The 19,356-nt window shown below is 27.5% G+C and overlaps 2 protein-coding genes across 2 annotated transcripts; both read left to right on the forward strand.

The window, feature by feature from the left end:
• Nucleotides 1-7,155: 7,155 nt before the first annotated feature.
• Nucleotides 7,156-9,262, forward strand: Phum_PHUM064890 (uncharacterized protein; the record flags this gene model as incomplete). Its single annotated transcript, XM_002423467.1, has 3 exons — nucleotides 7,156-8,635; nucleotides 9,056-9,106; nucleotides 9,195-9,262. The coding sequence occupies 3 exons, from the start codon at nucleotides 7,156-7,158 to the stop codon at nucleotides 9,260-9,262; spliced, it is 1,599 nt and encodes a 532-aa protein (XP_002423512.1).
• A 3,353-nt stretch (nucleotides 9,263-12,615) lies between these two features.
• On the forward strand, nucleotides 12,616-18,320 carry Phum_PHUM064900 (Rho/RAC guanine nucleotide exchange factor, putative; the record flags this gene model as incomplete). Its single annotated transcript, XM_002423468.1, has 16 exons — nucleotides 12,616-12,623; nucleotides 12,799-12,977; nucleotides 13,180-13,262; nucleotides 13,340-13,527; nucleotides 13,611-13,774; nucleotides 13,909-13,952; nucleotides 14,291-14,531; nucleotides 14,596-14,876; nucleotides 14,972-15,208; nucleotides 15,947-16,135; nucleotides 16,225-16,399; nucleotides 17,074-17,198; nucleotides 17,285-17,455; nucleotides 17,536-17,733; nucleotides 17,853-18,167; nucleotides 18,300-18,320. The coding sequence occupies 16 exons, from the start codon at nucleotides 12,616-12,618 to the stop codon at nucleotides 18,318-18,320; spliced, it is 2,619 nt and encodes an 872-aa protein (XP_002423513.1).
• Between the last annotated feature and the right edge of the window lie 1,036 nt (nucleotides 18,321-19,356).

A 19,356-nucleotide genomic window follows, 5' to 3' on the forward strand; every position in this document is an offset into this window, starting at 1 on the left:
TTGTTTTTTTTTTTCTTCTTTTATAAGCTGCTCTAAAAAAGTTTTAATTTTATTACTCGTCATCATCACCATCATCATCATCATCATCATCATCATCATCATCATCATCATCATCATCGTCATTATCATCATTAACGGTTTTGAGAAAATTTTATTACAGTAACGGAATCGTTTAATATGTGACGTCATTAATTTTTTTTTTTTTTAAAGTGTTAAATTCAAAAAAAAAATTATTTAAATTATTATTAAAGTTATTTATTTATTTATCTACTCTTTGTCAATAATAATAATAATAGGAATGATTTTAAACAAAATATAAAACAATCGATAAAAAATCAATAAATAAAACAACCGGATCATTTAAATATATTTATGAGAGTATATATACATATATATACTAAAAAAAAAGTGGATTCAATTGTTTTTATGGCAATACTTTCACATCATTTATTTCCGGAGATTTAAATTCCTATTATTATTATTATTATTATTATTATTATTTAAAAAAAAAAAATGTCAAATGTAAATGTGATATTTTGATTTACCCAAAAAATCATTTTGAAATCGAAAAAAAAAATTATGGAACATCATGAATTGAAACGTCGAATTTACATATACATAAATTTATCATCATCATTATCATTATTTATTTATTTGTGTGTGTGTGCGTATTTGCGTGTATAAATTTTATTGTAAAATGTAAAATGCGGTGTTGCATGTTTTCACGATGTTTTTTTTTTATGTAAAAAAATAATAATAATATTTATGTAAATAATCTAGAAATAAAAAGTCAATTTTTTTTTTTTTGTTATTTAATTAATTTGCTAGCTTTTACAAATGATTTTTTTGGGGGGGGAAGGAGAAGGGGGAGGAGGTAGGAAGGGATAGGAAAGAAAAGCGTGGGGAAAAAAGGGATTTCGAGCGAACCAAAAAAAAACAAAAATTTTTTTTTTATTTAAATCAAATGGAAAATAAAATATTTATTACGTTATGAATAATTTATTACCTCGCTCGTGCGTAATAATAATAATAATAATAACTAATTATTATTATTATTATCATTATTATTAGTATTATTATTATTGTTATTTAATTTTTATTCTGGTATCGAATCGGTAAATTTTTTTTTTTGTTTTGTATTTGTTAAGGAGCTTAAAATTTTATTTTCTCGGATTTTTCTTATCGGTGATAAGTTAACCATAAAATTTTCTTTTTTTTTCTTATTTCTCCTCTTTGTCTTTTTCTTCGGAAAGAGATTTTCCAATCGCTTCGAAGGAGGAGGGGGGGAGGGGGGCTAAAAAAAAAAATTGAAAAATGAAAATAAATCGGGGATTCGTTCACTAAAAATTCCCTATGTGGTTTACCTTTCTTTTTTTTCGTCGCATTTTTTTTCCTTTTCTGCGGGATTTTTTTCGGGGATCTTAATGTTACTCCATTAAATGTAAAACAAAATTTATGTTTATAACATTGGAAACATACATATATGTATTAAGTAACACCGAATCGATAGTTATTTATTTTATTAAATGAATGTTAAATTTATTACTCTTATGAAAATATCTTATTACAACTTTTTAATACGCGCACACACTACATTAGACGTAATAATATTTTCATTTAAAAAAAAAGGGGGGAGGGGGTTAAACGTACCGGAAAAAATTATCAGGCGTTTTTTTTTTTTTGGGGGGGGGGAATAATAATGATGTCATTGTAAATTTTTTAAATTAAAAAAAAGTGAAATTACGCGCGAGTAATGTAAAGGTTAATGAGTTTTTGTTTATTTTTTTTTTTTGTGTTTTGCGTGAAAAATTTTTGATCACGTGATATATATAAATCAATCGGTTATCAATTGAATTAAAAAAAAAAAAAAAAATGGAAAAATATTTAATCTGAACACCGATCGTGATAACGTTTACGTAATTATCACGATAAAAACAAAAATTTTTTTTTTTTCGTATATATCTTTCGAATAAAAAATTTTTCGCGGGATTGACATTTGGGCAAATCTCTTCGGCTAAAGATTAAATTTTTAATATAAAAAAAAAAAAAAAAAAAAAAAGGAGAAGGAAAAACGAGGAAATTAAAAAAAAAATTTTTTTTTTTTTCCTCTTTACTGCCGGAAAATAAATTGAAATATTTGTAAAAAAAAAAAAAAAAAAGGAAAAACAAATTTTATCTTAAATTTTTTTTTTTAAAAAACCCGCGAAAGAAAAAATATTATTTGGTAAAAACGTCATTCTCCTGCCACTTTAAATTTTTATTTTTTATAAAAAATTTCCCTCTCCCCTCCCCCCAAAAAAAAAAAAAATACAAAATTTTATTTTTTCGATTTCGTAAATCGAACGAAATAATAATAATAATTTATTTATTTCGCAAAACTTTTTTTTTTTCTTTATAAAAATCATCATTATCATCACCTTTTTCGTTGTTAAAAAAAATCGATTCTCGATATCGAATTAATCGTTCGATTGTATTTTTTTTTTTTTTCAAGTGGATCGTTTTATTTTTTTTTTTAATTATTTTCTTTTTGTTTCTTACGTTGTTTAATTTTGTTTTCGATTTTTATTTGAAATCGTTCTCCCGAAATAAAATCCCAAAAAAAAAAGGAGAAATAATAATAATAATAACGATAAACGCTTAACGAAAATTTTTTTACTGTCGAGCGAAAAAAAAAAGAAAAACCAACTAAGTAGGAGAGAATTTTAAATAATTTAAAAAATTATTACGATGACGTCACACGAATGGTAATTTTTTAATAGAGTTTCGTAAAAGGTTTAAACCGAGTCGAAATTGAATGATATTTTCTTACCCGAGAAATTTTACGCCATGATGAAGTTAATAAAATAATAAGGGATGAGTATAATATAGGGTAATTGATTTTACGTGTCATGTGACCGGTTGTTGTTGTTGTTGTTGTTGTTGTCGTATGTAACATTTACTTGTTCGGATTGTTAACCGATGTAGAAAAATTTTTAATTATCCTTTTACAACGAAATTACTACTAACCTATTTTATTTGCTATTATCAAACGTTCGTTCGTTTAATTGATTTGTATCGATTCGTATTATTATCATTATCATCATTATTATCTTTGTTGTTGTTGTTGTTGTTGTTTGAATTTAGTAAATTTTCTTTGGAAATTATCCGGAACGAAAGTTCATTGAACTCGATCAATTATCAATCGACACGTAAATATTTATAATGACGTCATTATTTAAATCAAATTTGACGAGGATCCGAAAGGAAAAAAATTCATTATTATTATTATCATCAATATTATTATTTTATTATTTATTTTTAAAATATTTAACGGATTTTTGATAAAGTTGCGACAAAATTTTACGATTGGAAAGTTTTTTTTTTTTTTTTTATGGAGAAAAATGTCGTTCGTATATATAAATTTTCTGCTTTTTGTCTTCTTTCAAACTCTTTCTTCTGCTTTTTTTTCCCCTCCCTCTCCCTCCCCTCCCCTCCTCTCGATTTAATCCTTAAACTTACTCTCTTGTGATTTTCTTTTCTTTTCTTTTGTACTCAATCGTCGCCTGGCTTGAATTTTTGTAATCTTTAAAAATTATTATTATTATTATTATTATTGTTATTACGTGTGAAACAAATCGAAAATAATCAATTGATTTTTTTATGGGGAAAGGGGGGGAGGTAAGGGAAAATGGGAAAGTTCGAAGTCGTAAAACGAAAACGTGATAATGAATTTTCAATCAATTTTTTTTTTTAAATCTTCCCAAAAGATTTCTTTTGTTAAACGTTTTTAATTTTTTACAAGAGGGGAGATACGGTAGGGGGTGGTCGAGCTCCCCACTGATTAATTTCTCGAAATCGAATTGAAAATTTTTGTCAACGTTTTAAATTTAATAAAAAATAACTTTAAAAAAATTTATTTGTGAATGAACTAAAACAAGGATTGGAGAATGAATGGCGGAGATAGGGAAAACAGAAAATTTCACCTTAAAATGATGACGTCACCGCGCGATAATGTTTTTTTTTTTTTTTTTTTATAAAAAAAATTTAAACAAAATAAAATCGGAAAATGTGCCAACGAAATGATAATAATTGTAAAAGTGTAAAGAACTGGAAAAAGTGTAAAAAAAAAACTTTTTCTCTAAAATTTTATCCAGATTTTTTTATTTTTTCACCCGGAAAAAAAAGAGAAAATGGAAAAATGAAAAAACAAAAAAAAAAAAAAAACTCGAAAAAATTATCATTATCAAACTTTTTTATTTTTTATTTTTGTAAATTCCATTTATTTAAATAATCGACTTTTCAAAAAAATGTTCATCTTATCATTTAATAATAATAATATTAATAATAATAATAATAATGATTTTTCACTTTCGTTATGCGCTGGAAAAATTTTCTTACCTATTACTTAAACTTTTAATTGAATTTTTTTTTTTTTTTTGTATCTTTTACACTTAAAATAAACATTTTAACAAAAGAAAAACTGAATGAAATAAATAAAAAAACCGGGGAAAAGTAATGGAGACTAAGAAAAATAATAATGATAATAATACCAATTAAGATTTTCATCTTTTTAACGTTTTATTTAATTTTAAACCATTTAAAAATAAAAAAATTTTATCGTACCTTTATAATTATAACTTTAACTCATTTTTTTTTTTTTTGGTTCGTGTGATAATTTTTAAAATCTTTTCTTAAATAAATTTTTTTTGTCTCTTATCATTGATTACGATAAGAAACGCGCGTTTTTTTTGGAATTTTACAAATGAAAAATCAACGGGCTGGTAATTACAATACGAGAAACAATAAAATTTTCCACGTTGTTTTATTTTTACACAATTCCGAATTATATGAAGATCGTTATGCTCGTATTAAAATTGAAATAATTCAAAGTCATTTTATTTTTACGTAATTTTTAATAAAAATGAATTATTAATTATAAGAAGATGTTGTTTTTGTATTATTATAATGATAGCTCAAAGTCATTTTATTTTTACGTAATTTTTAATTATACGAATTTTCAATTATAAGAAGATGTTGTTTTCATAATAATATCATGATAACTTAAAGTCATTTTATTTTTACATCATAATTTTTAATTATACAAATTAATAATTATAAGAAGATATGTCGTTCTTATATTAATATTATGATAGCTTAATACCTTTTTATATTTAAAAAAAAGAAAAATCACAATCATAGTCGTACTTTTTTTTTCTGTTTCCTCCCCTTTCACTTTTCTTACTACAAACTTACCGTAAAAAAAATTTTTTTTTTTTTTTTAAATTAATAATAATAATAATAATAATAATGGTGATGATATAGCAATATAATTATAAATTGTAGTGGAAATTGGAGATTTTGTTTTAATTGGAAAATTTTGTCCAGTGTCGTAAATATTACGGTAATAAAAAAAAGGAAAAATTGAAAGCGGCCGTAGTTAAGCACACATCGACGTTATGATAAAATTATTAATTCCGGGATTTGAAACACGATGATGATGATGATGGCCGAACGTAACGATTCTATGAGTTTAGTTGAATTTATTAAGGATAAATTTGTTAACGAAAGGATTTTGATAATAATAATAACATGTCGTTCCAAAGTTAAAATAAAACTTTTCCAAAACTTCCTTCGAACCGGAAGTTCTGTAAAAAAAAAAAAAAATTTTTAAATACGATGGTAAAAAAAAAATTTTTTTTCTCAATCCAACGTTAATCCATTTAAATGACATTTTTTAAATCTATGAAATCCAAACAAAAAAAAAAAACGTGGCAGGAATTTAAAATAAAAAAAGGCGCGCGTTTTTTTCCGTTTTTTTTTTTTTTTTATTAAATTAAAATTACGAAGTAAAATAAAAACGAAATAGTAAAAAATTATCATCATTATCATAATCCCCACCACAATCATCATCATCATCATCATCATAATTTACATCGTCGTAATTATTATTATTATTATTATTATTTTTTCTTTCCCTATTTTTCCCACTCGATAATTTTTTCCAATTTCATTTTAAAAAAAAAAAAAGTAAACTAATTTTTTTTTTTTCCGTAATTCTCCGGGTTAAATTAATTAATCAACTTCAAATGATGATGATAATAATAATAATAATAAAATCATTTCAATCTTTTTTTTTAAATTACACAAAAAAGATGAAATTACGAAGCTGGAATAAAAAAAAAAATCATTCATGCTTAATAATATTTAAAAATGGCGGAAAGAAAGAAAAAAAGGTTTTTACGGTTTTTCCATCGATTTGACTTGGGATTTTAAATGTAAAGCATCATTTTATTTTATATATTTATTCATTTAATATTATTATTATTATTATTGTTAATAACGTGAATGTATTTGATTGGCAAAAAAAACTACGATTATTATTATTATTATTGTTAATTTTTAATTGGGTTTTACGGTATTAAATTTTAGAATTCATTCCAGAATTTTATTTTATTTAACGGTTGTGCTACGGTTTCCAGTGGTTCAATCACGACTGGAATCTGTTATCACTTTCCAAATATCTTTTTTTGCGTACCTGCTGTCGCGTTTGTTCTGTTGGGGCGGATTTAACGATAAATATTTCTTCAATTACGATTTGTAAATTCGGTATTAAAGGTTTTGGTTGATCCCTCGTAAAAATGATTTAATGTTTTCATTTTCAATTTTAATTATTATTATATCCCGTATTATTATTATTATTATTATTATTATTATTATTATTATTATTATTATTATTATTATTATTATCATCATCGGTGTTTCTACGTAAAAAAAAATTTAATTAGAAAAAATAAAAAATAAAAAGAAAATTTACGATTTTTCAAAATGAAAAAAAAAAAAAAATTGCAATGGAAAAAACAGAAGAGGAGAAGTAAAGGTTTCGATATTGGTTAAATATGAAAAAAAAAAGGATGAGAAAAAAAGGTTAGAAAAAAAAAAGGTTAAGGAAAGGATACAAAAAAAAAAAGAGAGAGAAAATTTATTTATAGCTTTTTCATGTTCTACTTAATTTTAGATCAAAAAAATAATTTTTTTTTTTTATGTAATTACATTTGACCCGTGAATGATGTTAAAGTTTTTTTTTTTTTTTTTATGTATATGAAGGTATTTCAAAAAGTATTGTTTAAATTAAATAATTAAAAAAAAATTTTTTTTTTTTTTCCAGAATAAAACGTAATGGAAGGTTCAAATAGTTGGACTTTGTTTCGGACAATGTCTTTTATATCATCACGTGCAAAAGCGTTTAAAGAACGTTTTTCACACAGGCAAAGATCTTTGTCCGATTCATGGATGGATCAAACATCTTTGGATTATACACACATAGACGATCCTTCCGGGCAACCCGTATTCGAAGTCGGTGGTTCGATGCAAAGTTTATTAGATGATAATATTCAATGGGGACCTGCAATCGTTGTTCAACGTTCAAAATCACTTGAATCCGTTTCTACTCATCATAGACCCTCAATAACGACCATTTATTCTCCGGCCGTACCACTACAATGCACGCAGTCTTCCGTATCTATAGCCGTTGCTCTTAATTCAAGAAGATCATCAACCATAATGCAAAGATTACCGCTTCCCAAACCGAAAGAACAACTCAATGTGCCTAGTAGTTGCGAAATCATACCGCAATTTTTCAGTACTCCTCTATTGCAATCCCCAATGACGGGAGATGCCGATACGGATTTGCTAATGGCGGGAGGTTCGGATACCAATCCCGTTTGCGACGATGTTCAAATAAACGTTGCAAATTCGACCACGTTACCACCGAAACAAAAAACTTCTAAAATTCATTATCCACCCATGACACCCATTCTTTCGAGAAGTAGACCATGCGTACCGAAATCAATACATTCGACGTCTTGCACTCAAATATCAGATTCACAAATACCGAGAATACCCGGACCTCCTCCGACACCGAAAAAATTAAGGCCCGTATCGGCGTGTTCGTTAGATCCGGGAGCGTTCGAAGTACCCTCGCTATTAGATTTTACAAGTAACGTCGTAGAACCAATAGAAGGTACAAAACCCTTGATAGACATGTCTTCACCTCCACAAAGACGAAAGTCTAGACCATTTAGTTGCGCGTCATTCGATCCCCTAATTGGTTTCGATGCTCCAACAATACAAGTTCAACAAACATCATCCATACCCAATTTAACCAACGATGCCTATAATTATCCGGCAAAGATACCCAAGATAAAAGCTCCGCCATCTTTTCCAAAAAATACAAAAACCTCCGAGATCAACCGATCTTTAAACCCTTTTACAGCGGAAACAACCAACGGCGTCGATATAAATATTCAATCGACATCAATTCCAAATGTTAATAAGACATCTGACAATACGTCAAAACCAAATGACACTTCTTCTTCAAATTCTAATTTTCTTATTTCTTTTGAAAAGACTGCATCATCACCGTCGTCGACGACGACGACGACGCAAGTTCCGTTAACGGTAGACGTGACAGAAGAATCGGATGACATTTTAAAAAACGTCATTTCAAGAGTTCCATACCGTAAAAAAATGTCTATTTCATCGTCGAATTTAAATTTATCATTGGATTTTCGTAAATCTCCAGCACCGTTCGATCCTCAAGAATGGAAAAAATACGTCGAAGCCACGTTTCCATCGATACAAGAAACCGGCGAATGCAGTTTGAAAAATGATAAAATGACTATGACGTCGACGTCGACGGCGGCGTCGACGACGATGACGCAAAAACAATTTAACGATAAAATAAAAGAGAAAACTTTGCAACAAGTGTTGAAAAATCAAAAAAATTATACGAAATTAAAACATCAAACATCTGTCGACGAAAGTCGATATTACAGAGTTGATCAATCGATAATAAATAATAATAATAATGGTAATAATAATAATAATAATAATGACGCCAACATGACGAGGTTGCAGGAAAAGAGAAAAATTTTCTTTCTTAAAAAACAAAATAATTCAGCACCGGATCCAATAGATGAAGATGATGATGATGATTATGATAATTTACAAAAACAAACCGTCGCAAGTTGTTCCCCCCACGAAAAACAACAACATCATTCGGTTAATTTGTGTATAGGACGTTGCAGAGCGAGGGGATCCGATAGTTCCATTCTTCTACCGACCATAAGTAAGTTTTTCCTTTTTTTTTTTTTCTTTCATTAAAATTATTAACGAATGCTGTGTGGGTGAATGACCGACGTGGCATTATCGATAAGAGAGTTTGGTCGAAGGAGGGAGGAAGGAAAAAAGAGGGTTGATGAAAAACGTAGATTTAAGAATGTAAAAAAAAAAAAAAACGTGGAAGATGATATATCCGAATATTCTGACGTTTGATCCTTTTTCTTTTCCATTGAAATTTTCCTTTTTTTTTTTTTTAACAAAAAACATTTTTTTTTAATTGACAGTCAGACATTTTGAAATGATTTTTTTTCTTTTTTTCCATTTTATCAAAAACTAAATAAATAAAAAGAAGAAGAAAAAAATTATTGTAGTGAGAGAGAGAGAGAGAAGGGGAGAAGGGGAAAGAAAGGGGAAGGACAAAAACGACTTATTGATTTTTTTTTTATAAACTTTTCATTTCATAGAGTAACAAAAAAAATTTTTTTATTTTTTTAAAAGTAGTTTCACTTTCTTAAAAAAAAGTTTTTCGTACTCCGCCCCCCACTACTACCACCGCGGCGTTTCCCCAAGGAAACCCCAAAAAAAAAATTTTTTTTTTTTTTACCTTTTAAATTTTCATCTTGGGAATGAATCCCGTAACGTATTTTCTTCTTCTTCTTCTTCTTTTCCTTTTACATACTGTCAAAGGAAAAAAAAATAAAAATCAAATATACTCCCTGAATGATTTTTCATTTAAAATGAAGTCAAGGAAAATTTTTTTTTTTTTTTTTGGAAAAAATTAAAATCGATTAATTGATTTTCCAATTGATTTAATTTCGATATATAAATTATAATAATAATAATAATAATAATAATAATAATAATTGACATTTTAATTAAATTTTTTTCTTTTTTCGATGTAAACAATATTTAAATTATTTTATTTTATGAAAAAAAAATAAATAAAATATTGTTCAGTCGATCGTGACGTAATAATTATTAGTCTGAACATTTATCGGTATAAATATAATAATAATAATAATAATAATAATAATAATAATAATAATAATAATAATAATAATAATAATAATAATAATAATAATTTCGTTACGATTTTTTTGCTACAAAAAATCCTTTTTATTATGAAAGCAACAGGTTTTTTTAATATTATTATGATTATGATTATGATGATGATGATTATTATTATTATTATTATAATTATCATTGTTATTATTAATATTATTATCATTATTATTGTTAATAATACTTTCATTTCGTTCGATGTTATTTATAATAAAAAAAGAAGAAAATTACGCTCCGATAAAAAAATTGAAAGGAAAAATAAAAAATAAAAAAATTTACGCCGCGTTTTTTTTCTCTCTCTCTCTATTTCTCTCTCTCTTTCTTTCTCTTTCTCTCTTTTTCTCTCTCTCTTTTTCTCTCTAATTTAAAACTTTTTTTTCAACGACAAAATAAAAAGGATGAGGGAAAAAAAAATTTTTTTTTTTTTTTTTGTAGTCGTCGAATTTTTTTTATACAAGTTTTTCCGTTTTTCTTTTTTCTTTCTTTCTTTCTTTCTTTATCCGGTGTTATTACATGTTGTAAAATAAAAAAGTTTTCGCGGAATTATATGATAAAAAAAAAAAAAATTTGAGTTTTTATTACAAAACTTTCTAACAAAAAAAAAAGGAAAATAAAATGATTTTCTTTTTTTTTTTTTTTTTAAATCCCTTTTATAGCGTGAAAAAAAAGAAGCTGGAATTTGATTATTATTGTCGTTATCAAACTGTTTCTAAAATGTTTTGTTTGCTAAAAAAAAAAGAAAATTTAAATGAATGTTTGTGCATGTGCGTGCGCACCTAGTTTAAAAAAAAACTGACGGGAAATTGAGAGTTTTTGAAATTTTAAAAAATTTCCCGCCAATTTTTAAATTTTTTTTTTTATTGCTTGTTTATTTATCAGTTAACTACTTTTTTATTTCTCTCTCTCTCTCTCTCTCTCTCTCTCTCCAACTCTTACCCTTGAGTGCACTTAAGCAGGTACAGGCGTAAATTTTCTTTTTTTGACAAATAATCACACTCTCTCTCTCATTTTCTTTTTCTCTCTTTTATTTTTTATTCTTTTTCCTTCCTTTGATTTTTTAATTTTTTTTCTTCCTCTCCCTGTTTCTCCCACTTATTTTTTGTTCTTTCTCTCTTTTCCGTCTATCATTTTTTTATTTTCTCTCTTTCTCTCTATCATTTTTATTTTCTTTTCCCCTCTGGTTTTTTAATTCTCTTTCTTCCTCTATTTCTTATTTCCCTTTTCTTTCTCTCTCTCTCTTTCCCTTTCTGTCTTTCCCGTATCTTATTTTTTTATTCTTTTTCTTCCTCTTTGTCTCTATCTCACTCATTTTTTTTCTATCTCTCATTTCTATTTTCTTTTTCTTCCTTTCTCTCACCCTTTTTCTTATTCTTCTCTCTTATTGTCTCTATCCCACTTTTTTCTTCTTCTCTTTTCTTTTGTCATTTTAAATAATTTTCAAAATTTCACTCAATTTTTTTTTTTTACATTTAAAAAATAAGAAAAAAATTTTTTCGACGTATGAGAAATACAAAAAAGAAAAAAAAGAAAAAAATCTCGAAAGAAAAAAATTTTTCCTGTCGTTTCCGTTGAAAAAACAAAAAAAAAAAAAAAAAGAAAATTTTTTTTTTTTTTAATGACTGACAATTCAATCTTAAAATGTCATCCAGGATTTATTAAGTAAAGTTTTACGGATAAAATTTTTTTTTTTCCTTTTTTCTTTTTTTATTTATTTAGTTAGTTAGTTAGTTAGAGAAATTTTCCTTTTTAAAATCAAATTTCGTATCGATCGATTATCGTAAAAGGAAATAAAAAAAAGGAAAAAAAAGGCTCTTGGAAAAATGCGTGTGATAAACCTTAAAAAAAAAAAAAAAACGTACCTTTTCATTACTTATTATTAATTTACTCGGTTTCAATTTTTCCTTTTAATTTTTCCATTTTCTCTTTCTTATTTTACCCAAAAAAAATTTTCATAGAAACGAATAAAAACGAATCCGCGTGAAAAAAAAAATTCTCTGTAACTACCACGTGATCATTTTCATAGAGCCATAATAAATTGTTAGGTTAACGAAACCAAGAGGGAGAAATTGGAGGGGGAAAAAGTTTCGCCTATTATTAAATTACGAAAGAGTCATTCATTATAATTTCCCCCCGCCCGAAACGTCATCGTCGTCGTCGCGGCGTCACCGAACGAAAAACCGTTAAAAATTTGAAAAAAAAAAAAAATTTTCCTTTTTTTTTTTGTTGAAATATTAAAAATTATTCGTTTAATTTTCTTTTTCTTTTTTTTTTTTTTTTTTTTTTCATTTTAATTTATCGTTGCCGTCATATAAATTTGTTAAATTTATTTTTATACGAATAATTTAATGTTTTACATATTATTATTATCATTATTATTTACATAAAAGAGTTTTTAAAAAAAATTTATTGACACGTCATTTTATTCTTCGTGCGAACGAATAATAATAACAATATATGAACGCGTATTAAAATCCCGTAATAATTCATTTAAAAATATTTATATATTTACAATTTATGGGTTTTACCGGAAACAATTTTCCGGAAATGAATGGAAAAAAAATTTAATTAATTAATAAGAATCGATTTCCGATTTACTTTTCTATTCTCATCTCCATTTTTTTTTTTTCTATTAATAAGAATTACGATTTTTGTCGATTATTTCGTTTTTTTCTTTCCATTAGAACTGGAACCGGAAGTTGGAATCGAACATTTGGACGATTTAAAATATCCAAATGCTGATCCTCCGTGTCATTTTTGCATGCAACAAACAAGCACGTCAATACACGATGAAAATCGTTTGAAAATCGTCAGCGGGGGTAAGTTTATCATTATTATCATTATCGTTTTTCACTCCCCCCCCCGAAAAAAGAGGAAACAAAAGCTGGAATAAATTACGTGGAAAATTTTTAAAACGATGAAAAAAGGAAAAAAAATTTGATCATTCGACCGATTGGAAATTCGCCAAATTGAATTTTCATATACAAAAAAAAAACTTTTGTTTGTTTGTTTGTTTGTTAGGTCTCGTCAGAAAAAGAGACGGAAGTAGAGATGAAGCTGCCAATCATTACATGAATTTACCAAGTCCAATAATTCACAATGAAGTAAGTTTTGCACATAAAAAAATATTTTTTCGTCTGCTTTTTTTATTTAAATCCTCATATTTTTTTTTTTTATCAAGAGCGGAGATGCAGATTCGGTTTTTAGACCGAAACAAAAAATGGAAGACGAATCAAATCACATACAAAATTATTTTTTAGAAGAATTAAAAGAATCACAATTGCCACCACCGTCGGCACTTTCTAGAAGGAGAGCTATAATAACGTCAAAATTAACAACAAACGATTTAGACGATCATAAATTATCTTGGTAGTATTATTATTGACATTTGTAATTGTGACGTAATAGATATCAATGACGTTTGTTTGTTTGTTTGTTTGTTTGTATATAAGGTCTTCTAATTTCAACACTCCGAGAAATCGTAGAAGTTCGATTGTCGTCATACCACCAATGCAAATATGTCCGGGAGATCTTTTAGTTTATAGTAAAGTATTAACAAACAGGCAAAAGACTTTAGATTTGGAAAGTTCGTCGCAATGTTTAAATTTCGATTCCGGTAAATATTTTGTATTTTATTACCCTTCGGATTTATTAATTAATTAATCGTTATTATTGTCTAGTTACACGACATTATTTTCTTTTCTTTTCTTTTTTTTTTCCTTTTTTTCCTCCGATTGACTTCTTTTAAAGAAGAATCACGAAAAGGAAAAAATACTTGGTCATTGTTAAAATTGGTAAGTGACCTTTTTTTTTTTTATTAGCTTTTTATGTGACCTTTGACTTTTACCATTTAATAAAGACAAAGTATCAAGTTGACCACTATCGCCCCCCCCCTGTCTCTCTCTCTCTCTCTCGTGTTTTTTTCTCCCATTATAAAAATTATTTTATATCGTACCATTCGTCGCCCACGGTTTGTTTTCCTTTTTTACTATAGTCACGCCTAAAAAAAAAAGTAATCGTGTTTTAATTAAATATCATCATTATTATTTTATCGGATTTTTTTTTCTTTCGTGTTTTTTGCGTGGTTAATTTTTTGTCGGAAGATGAGTAATCGATTTGAATTTTCTTACAGTTCGAAAGATCGAATCGTGGAAAATCCGGAAGTATCGGAGGATTAGAAGAAGTTTTAGGTTGCATACAAAGAGCCGAATTCGAAGATGAAGAATTGTCTTATTATAGGGGATTATCGTGGTTTGAATTTTACACGAGGGTTAACGATAGGAAACGGAAGCCGAGCAGAAAGAAAAATCCAAGCGATTCGACCGATCGAAGCGAGATAAAAGAAGATGTAAGCAGTCCGACGGATTCAAAAGGTATAATCCCTTCCCCCTCTCCTTCTTGTTCGAAATCGTTTAATTCGTTTTTTTTTTTTAAAAGAATTTCCGGTCGTATCGAAACCGACGGAACTTCTCACGTTCGAAACGATGGCACAAGTCGAAACGGTATCCGTATCGTCGGAAATACAAATACCAAAATCACCCACGAAAAGTGATAAATCGGCAACGTCGGATTTGACGAAAAGTAAAAAACAAGAGACGACGGTTAGAAAACTTCACAGGAAATTAGTAAGAGCACAAAGCGAAAGATGTTTCGAAAGGTCAAGGTTACCATCGTGGAGAACAAAGGAAAAACCGGTTATGTCAAAACCCATGCCTCTGGTAAGTAAAATTTTTTTGTGAGGAAAAAGGAACGAGCGTGTAAACACTCATTTGAAATTTTTCTAAAATTTTTTTTGTTCTACTTCCGGTAAAAGGTTCAAACACTGAGCGAGAAAAATTTAGTTTCGCCAGTATCGACAAGCAGTCAGGGAGAATATAAAAGGAGAGAAGCTGTTTGGGATCTTTTTCAAAGCGAATGCGCTTTTTTATTCGATCATTTAATGGTATTGAAAAATGTTTTTTTAGAACCTTTGAAAAGGATTCAAGTTGAAGGTTTCGCCATGTTTGCAGAACCGCAATTACTTTTTGGTAATTTGGACGAATTGTGTTCAGTGAGTTTGTTTTTTTTTTTAAATTTTTTCTTCTTACAAAAAAAAAAAGATTTCTTCTCTTTTCGTAAATCCTTTTTCCAAAATCTCTCTCTTTCTCTATCTCCCAAGTCATGTTTTTTTTTCCCCTTTTCCGGTTTCCTTTTTGTTGTTGTTGTTGTTCGTTAAACTGATAAGGATTCTGTCTTTTTTCTTTCTTTTATTTCCTTTTCAGCCGCTTTTTATTAAAGTTTTTTTCACTCTCTCCTCCTACTCCTCTTCCTCCTCCTCCTCCTTTTACTTCTCCTACTCCTACTACTCCTCCTTTTACTCCTCCTACTCCTCCTCCTCCTTTTACTCCTCCTACTCCTCTTCCTCCTCCTCCTCCTTTTACTCCTCCTACTCCTCCTCCTCCTCCTTTTACTCCTCCTACTCCTCTTCCTCCTCCTCCTCCTTTTACTCCTCCTACTCCTCTTCCTCCTCCTCCTCCTTTTACTCCTCTTCCTCCTCCTCCTCCTTTTACTTCTCCTCCTCCTTTTACTCCTCTTCCTCCTCCTCCTCCTTTTACTTCTCCTACTCCTACTACTCCTACTGCTCCTTCTCCTTCTCTGCTTTTCCTATTATCTGTTGCTGTTGTTGTTGTTGTCGTAAAAATCTTTGTATGGATAATAAAAGGTTTAGTTGTAAAAACGAAAGAATTAATTATTATTATTTATTTATTTATTTAAGGTAACTCATAATTTTTGTAAAAGTTTCATAAAGTTAATATTAGAAAAAGTCGGTCCGAATGGAGAATTGCCAACTACGGAAGTTTTAGGAGAATTATTTCAAAAAAATGAAAATGCGGATTCCGTATCACAAGCTTATCACTGTTACGTATTAAATTACATAAACGCATTAAATTATTTAGAAACATTAAGAACTCATACGGAATTTTGCGAATTCGAAAAGGTTACTACTACCTTAGTGTCGAATAACGAATGATCCTTTCGGATGCTGCTGTGTAACTTTATAATAATTTTTTCGTTTTTTTTTTTCAGTGGTGTAATAAAGATGAAAGATGTAAAAAACTTCAATTAACGGATTTATTAGTTGCACCCGTACAACATATAATGAAAGTACCTTTGATATTAAAAGAAGTTGAAAGTAGGACGGAAGATTTAAATGAAAAAATTATAATAACTCAAATATTAGAAATTGAAGAGAAATCCATTCGTGAGTTTTTTCTTGTTATTATTTTTAATGTTGTTACCTTTTATTATCATCACCGACCTTTTTTCCGTCTCGTTTGTTTTACGTCTCTCTCTCTCTCTCTCTCTCTCTCTTTAACGAAATGTAAAAAGGTCGACAAAAGGTTGATTTGAAATGATTTTGAGTCGTTTTAATTGTTTTTAATTTGCGAAATGTTTTCTTTTTCTTATTTCTTTTTCAGATCTCTCTCTCTCTCTCTCTCTCTCTCTCTCTCTCTCTCTCTCTCTCTCTCTCTCTCTCTCTCTCTCTCTCTCTCTCTTTCTGTCTCTTTCTCCGTATCTCTTTCAGTATTTCTTTTTTTTTGTCTTTATCTCTCTATTTTTGTTTTTATTTATTTTCTTTATTTTTCTTTCTTTTTTCTGTCTTTCTCTTTCTTTCCTTGTTTCTTTCTGTCTCTCTCTTTTTTCTGTTTTTCTCTCTCTCTTTCTATCTTTTTTATCTCTTTCCCTTTCTGTCTGTCTTTAATTTCTTTATTTTTCTCTCTATCTTTCTGTCTGCCTTTCACTTTTTGTCTCTATTTCTTTTTTTCTTTCCCTTTTTGTCTTTCTTTCTATCTTTCTTTCTTTTCACCTTCTATCTTTTTCTTCTATCTACCTATAAGCTTTTAAAACACAAATTTTATTTCCTTTTTTTTATAGGCGAACTGGACGATAAAATGAAATGGTTGAAAAATTTCGAAAGACTTTTAGAAATACAAAAAAATATCGTTTGGCCATCAGTACAAGAATTAGATCCGAAAATATTCGTACCTGATTTTTTAAAGGTACCTGATTTTCATTTTTTTTAAAAATATTTTAAATCGTTACAATATCGATTGTCGCGATATTGATTGATTTCGAATTTTTCCAGCCGGCATTACAAAGGCAACCCTGCGATAGGATAATAGTCAGCCCAAGAAGGCAAATAATTATAGAAGGTCAATTACAAATATTAGATTCTGGAAAAGCTCAAGAAGTTTTTGTCGTTTTATTTGACGACATGCTTTTAATAACTAAAAGGAAAAAAGGATTGAGTAAAAAAGTTTGTATTATAACCACAATCATTATTATTATCATAATAAAAGTTGAAAAATATTAAATAATTTTTGTTTTTGTAATAAGAAATCAACCCTATCGGAAAATTGGGCGAGTTCGTGTAGAAGCAGTTCGAATCCAGAATCTTCCATGAGATACGTTGTTTATAAACAACCGTTATCCCTAGATAGATTTTTCGTTTACGACATAACACTTCCGGAATCAGTTTCCTGTCGTTTAGAATTTGCATTCGTATTAGTCGTTATGAATAGATTTCAACAAATCGTTACGATTCACAGTTTTCAAACGTCATCGGATCAAATAAAAGTATTTATTTATTTATTTTTTCTCAAATAATTAACAAAAAAAAAAAAATTAATATTAATAAATAAAATGATTAACAGCAAAATTGGTTGACGAAATTAAAAGAAACGCAAGAAAAATGGAAGAAAACTCTGGAAAATACAATGTATAGACCATCATCTCCGCAAGATATAAGAAATCCAAACGGAACGGCGGAAATTTCCGTTAACGAATCAATGAATTCTTATTTTAAAAATCCGAGCGGAACATCCTTTTGTACAAAATCAAACATTTCCGTTTTTGACGACAGCACGACGGATATTTGTTCGACAATCGATAGATCGTCACCCCTACCGGAATCATATCCGACGAGACAGAGTTCCGGTGACGACGAAAGTCATAGTTTTTCATTTCCGGTTAAAATTTCACCACCGGAAACGAAACATAAAAAATCATTTTAATATTTTTTATTTTTTTTTATTTAAATTTAACCTTCGTTTTTTTATTTAATTTAATTTTATTTAAAAATAAATAAATAAATAACTCAGGTAACGAAATCATTTTTTTAAATTTTGTTTCATTAATAACAATAATGATTATTATTATGATAATAATAATTTTTTTCGACAATCTTATTAATAATAATAATAATTTAATTAATAAAATTATTTTATTTATTTATTTATTGATCGAATGTATAAATTTTTTATTATTATTATGTATCGTGAGAGAGAAAGAGCGGAAATCAGTGCCTGGTATCGTTTTGTATACGTCATCCATATATTGACGTCATCATCGTTTTTTTTTTTATTTTTACACGTGAAAAAAATAATTAAATTCGGGTTAAATAGACGAAAAGGCAATCAATCAATCAATCAATCATTCAGTCAATCAATCAATCGATCGATCGATCGATCGATAAAAATAACATTCGCGTAATTAATTTTCTAATTTGTCGCGTAAATTTTTACGTTTTTTTTTTTTTAAGTTACTACGTTAAAAAAAAGAACAAAAAACGTAACTATAATAATGATAATATAATAATAATAATAATGATAATGATGATAATGATAATGATAATATAAGACAGTGAAAAAATTTAATTTTCCATAAAAGTGTAAATAAATTTTTAAAAAAAAAAAAAAAAATTTTTTTTTTCGTGTGTTTTCGCGCGATAATTTTTCGATTGAATTTTTTTTTGTTAAGTTGGCATCATTGTTTTTTTTAAAATAAAAGTTATAAATATATATATATATATATATGTACATTATTAAAAATCGGTTCATAAAATGGAAAAATATTGGTCGGAACATACGATTAAAAAAAAAAAAAAAAAATCGAATTATTTGTAAATTGTATATTTATTTATTTATTTATGTAAATGTTATGTATTACGATCCGCTGGATATAATATTATTTGTTTTTTATTTATTAGAATATTAATTAGATAATTAATTAAATAATTAATTAATTTATGTATCGATTATGTGAGAAAACGAACGAATGCGTGAGAGTGACCAAAAAAACTTTTTTTTTTTTTTTTACGAAATTTTAATTATTTTTTTTTACGTACGTACGTTTAAAAAGCAATAATTAATAATAATA

The sequence above is a fragment of the Pediculus humanus genome, genomic scaffold, assembly GCF_000006295.1.
Source record: "Pediculus humanus corporis 1103172107413 genomic scaffold, whole genome shotgun sequence".
In the NCBI taxonomy this organism is placed as follows: Eukaryota; Metazoa; Arthropoda; class Insecta; order Psocodea; family Pediculidae; genus Pediculus; species Pediculus humanus.